General features: G+C 40.0%; 1 protein-coding gene across 1 annotated transcript; it reads right to left on the reverse strand.

Moving 5' to 3' along the window:
* Positions 1 to 2,036: 2,036 nt before the first annotated feature.
* Positions 2,037 to 3,900, reverse strand: LOC109096506. Its single transcript, XM_019110107.2, has 3 exons — positions 3,773 to 3,900; positions 3,550 to 3,662; positions 2,037 to 2,826 (listed from the first exon to the last, which is right to left on the reverse strand). Exons 1-3 carry the CDS (start codon positions 3,875 to 3,877, stop codon positions 2,172 to 2,174), a joined length of 873 nt encoding a protein of 290 aa, XP_018965652.2. The 5' UTR covers positions 3,878 to 3,900; the 3' UTR covers positions 2,037 to 2,171.

Below are 3,900 nucleotides of genomic sequence, written 5' to 3' on the forward strand. Positions count from 1 at the left end.
GATACACGTTGCTCTTGTAAGAATTTTCTCTGGGCTCGCTCAGAGAGTATGCCTGCACTTTAAATGTGTTCAGTGCAATCACGAATCTCTCCTCTTCGCTTAAAGTAAGCGTGTATGTGCTTAGACTGTGTCCAGTGCGTTCGCGCATGGCCTAGTACTCTTCTCTTCGATTTCTTTCTCTTTGCTCTTGGCATAAACACTGTCAAAACGGCAACAACCAATCAGAAATAGGCTTCGACGACTGACCAATGAAATATTATTTTTGCCTTTTGGAATCGGCTTTCAAATCTATTTGGCTAAAAAAAAAATCTCACTTTCAATGGGCATGGCACGTAGTGTGAACAATGTGGTTGACAGTCTAGGTAATTTATATGTAAAATAATCCAATCGCCCCAGAGAAAATTCTTACAAGAGCAACGTGTATCTGAGAGCGTGCGCCCAGTTCTACCAGAAAGACTCAGGAGGTGTAGATAAGACTGAAGTATTTATTTACAAAACAAAAAACAGAATTAATTTGGCGTAGGCCCCATCCGTAGCGTGGATCTGAAGATTGTAGATACCAGCTAATCTTGCCGAAGACGAAGGCAGGGTGGAGCCTACCCCCCGCATGGACAGGGCCGACCTGGTGGTGGTGGGGACGATGGAAGGGAACGACAGCGGCAGTATCTGCAGACACAATGAGATGCAAGTAGTGCGTTTTTATATACCTCGTGTTGAGATCCGATTGGTTTAGACCTTAATTGGAATGTGACGTGCCATTTAGTCTTCCTAATAGAACTTACGCTTACATTTCATTTTTTTACATTCCGCACATTATATTCCGCGCTCGAGGAGAGAGATTCGCGCTCCGCACATTATAATCCTTGCCGATATGTAGTTAGCAGAGCTTGTTCATTCCACCCACTTGTGGCCGCGAGAGTCCTAAACTGGAGGGCATAATCATTCACAGACATCTTGCCTTGTTTTAAATTATATAGTTTCTCACCGATGGATGAATCCCAGGTAGGTTTACCGAAAACTTCCCTAAAGTGGTCAACAAAGCTGGTATATGACTGGATGACAGCATTATTCTGGGTCCAAATGGAATCGGCCCATTGAAGTGCTTTACCTTTCAACTGTGATATGATAAATGCCAGTTTGGATCGCTCGGTGGGAAATAAGTGCGGCTGCATCTCCAGGACCAGCGAGCATTGCAGGAGAAATCCGCTGCATTCCTCCGCCAAACCAGAGAAGTGCGCTGGTTTGGCCATGGGACTGGAGGGCACGGAAGGTGAAGAAGTGGTGGGGTCGTTCCCGGAAGTGCCCGCTGGTGGTGAAGGTGATGGAGGGACGTTGAGTGTGCGCCGCAAGGCGTCTACGAGGTCCTGGAAGGGGTCTGGATGGCTCATGCTTGTGTCAGTCAGTCACGGTCCGGTCTTCTGTTACAATACAGATGGGTCGGAGACAGAAGATCACAGATAAGGTGGCATTTATTGACACAAGCAGAGCAGGTATGGGAAACAGTGGTATAGCGGTGATTGCAGAGAGTGAGTAAACTGAATACTGTCCTTGTGATGATGTAGGGTGAAGGTCCTGGAAGTAGCAGAGGAGTGGAGACGTTGAGGGCTGGAGACACACACACACTTACGATCGACACAGGAGGTAACTGGGAATCACTGGAGCCAGGTAAGTATAGCAATGGAAGTCCTTGAAGTCAGCAGGTAGGTAATCCTAGTTGCGAACGAGACCGGACAGTGACTGTGTGTGTGTGAGTGTCTTTTAAGTGCTGGTAGATGATGGTGCTGACGAGGGGCAGATGTGTGTGATCAGTACTCAGGTGAGGGAGTGCGCTGTGATTGGATGGGGTTGGAGCCTGGCGTGTCTGTGACAGATGTGTGAGTCTGCAGTGATGCAGGAGTGAGGATCAAGAAGAAGTAGATGGTATTTATTCTGACACTCGACCAGCCCTCTTCTCCAACACCATGAAAAGACCAATTAAAATATCTGTTTACACATATTTACAATAAATATTTGACCATGGAAATCGACAAAGTACACATGATTAAAATATTTTATTAGGCACAGAACAGGTGTTCAAGCAATATAGTTCAAGAAAAATTTCTGTTTGGTGAGTAATAATTCAGAATTCATAAGCCAACGTGTGCTGGTTTATGAAAGATATGAAGTGCAAATCAAACATTAACACGCCAGAGTTTGATCATTGACAAAAGCATTTTCTGGAAATACACAAGTATTGATTTCTTTTTAGGCAGACAGAAAGGAATCACATTCCTCGTGTTTTTTTCCACACAATTCTGACATTCCATGTCATTAGTGTTGTTACACCGATACAGAGGCACTTGGTCATGAATCTTTAGGAGATCTTTTGCCATGTCCTTCCTCCAGGCGTCCTTCTGCCAGATCTTTTCAAAGACAAAAACGTTCATTGCATCTTTTCGGATATTTTTCCAGTTTGAAAGGCCAGACAAAATATTGTCAGCACTCTGAATGCATTTTGTCACACAAGGTGAGTTGTACGAATAGAAAACTATACAGCTGTTCTGATCTGTCTTCGCTAGAAGTTTATCCATGGGAGAATTACCAAGAGGATAAAGCAGAATATGCTCAGCATGTTCCTTTGGTTTTTGCACTGGCCGTGCAGCAATGACATTTTGTGAATCTGTGCAGAGTACACATTTCTGTCCATTAGTGAGAACGGTTCTCACATGGTTTGCCTCTTCCTGGCTGAACACAGTCTTGATATCAGATTGTGCATCAGTACATTGAGATTGTGGGACAAAAATCGCTATTGCATATTGAACATCAGGCTTGGTCGTTGGCTGGACACTGGAAAACATTAGCATAAGAGTATGACTGTTTTCAAGAAATATTGGTCACACTTTACAATAGTGAGGTTCAATTAATGCATCAACAACAAGCAATACATTTCTTACAGTGTTTATATATATATTTGCTCATGTTAGTTCATTATTAGTTTGAATAATATTAACAGACACTTTTTGATTTTAATAATGTATTAGTAAATGTTTAAAATAATTAAGCAATGTTATTTTAGCATTACTGAGATAATATTAGCTTTTATTACTAGTTTGGGTATACGTTTACTTATATAATTTCTGTTTTCATTTTAAATTTAGTTTAAGTTTTAGTAATTTTGATGTTTTTGTCATTTTTATTAGTTTTTTGTTGTTGTTTTTTATATAGTTTTTTATTGATTTTAATTTTAGTTTACATCAAGCTACAGCAACAACTAGCTGAAGTAACATGTTTGAGTCTCTTTATATATTTTACTTGATTTCAATAAAGTGTTGTTGTTTTAGTTTTAGTTAACTATAATAACCCTATAACTAAGATTAATAAATGATTTTTAAGTATTTTATTTGTTAGTTTATGTTAAGTAGATAACTCATGTTAATAAATGAACCTTATTGTTACCAAAATATTTGACTTGTTCCTCGTGCCTTTTAATATTCATCTCAACAGTTTGCACATGCACTTTATTTTAATTTGAAACTAACATATGAGTATAAACTGTACAAATGCACTTACTTGTCATCAAAATATTGAATCATGTTAGCAAGAGCGGCAGTGTTCACGTCGTCCTGAATGCTTTGAACACACAGATGAAGCAGGCAGAGGACGATGAGACCCTTCAGTGGTGCCTAAAACCATAAAAACATCACTCACTTCAGCACAAAACCTTAGTTCAACTCATGCAGGGGATGACCGAAAAATAGAATGAGTTTAAAAATAGAAAAGAATTGAAACTTACCATTGTGACTGCTGAGGAAGAAGATCTGAAGTGCTGTTGTTTCTGATAGTGCTGATGATTAGGAGGAAATGAAGCATTTATAAAACCTGACTGTAAGTTTATCATTTACAAATTTGATTAGTCTTTAA

This window comes from Cyprinus carpio, chromosome B9 (assembly GCF_018340385.1).
Source record: "Cyprinus carpio isolate SPL01 chromosome B9, ASM1834038v1, whole genome shotgun sequence".
Taxonomy (NCBI): domain Eukaryota; kingdom Metazoa; phylum Chordata; class Actinopteri; order Cypriniformes; family Cyprinidae; genus Cyprinus; species Cyprinus carpio.

Coding starts and splice junctions, on each gene's coding strand:
- LOC109096506 (XM_019110107.2), bottom strand. CDS start 3,877: ATGATAAACTTACAGTCAGGTTTTATAAATGCTTCATTTCCTCCTAAT. Junction 3,663..3,772: donor CTTCCTCAGCAGTCACAATG/GTAAGTTTCAAT, acceptor TTATGGTTTTAG/GCACCACTGAAGGGTCTCAT. Junction 2,827..3,549: donor ATTCAATATTTTGATGACAA/GTAAGTGCATTT, acceptor AATGTTTTCCAG/TGTCCAGCCAACGACCAAGC.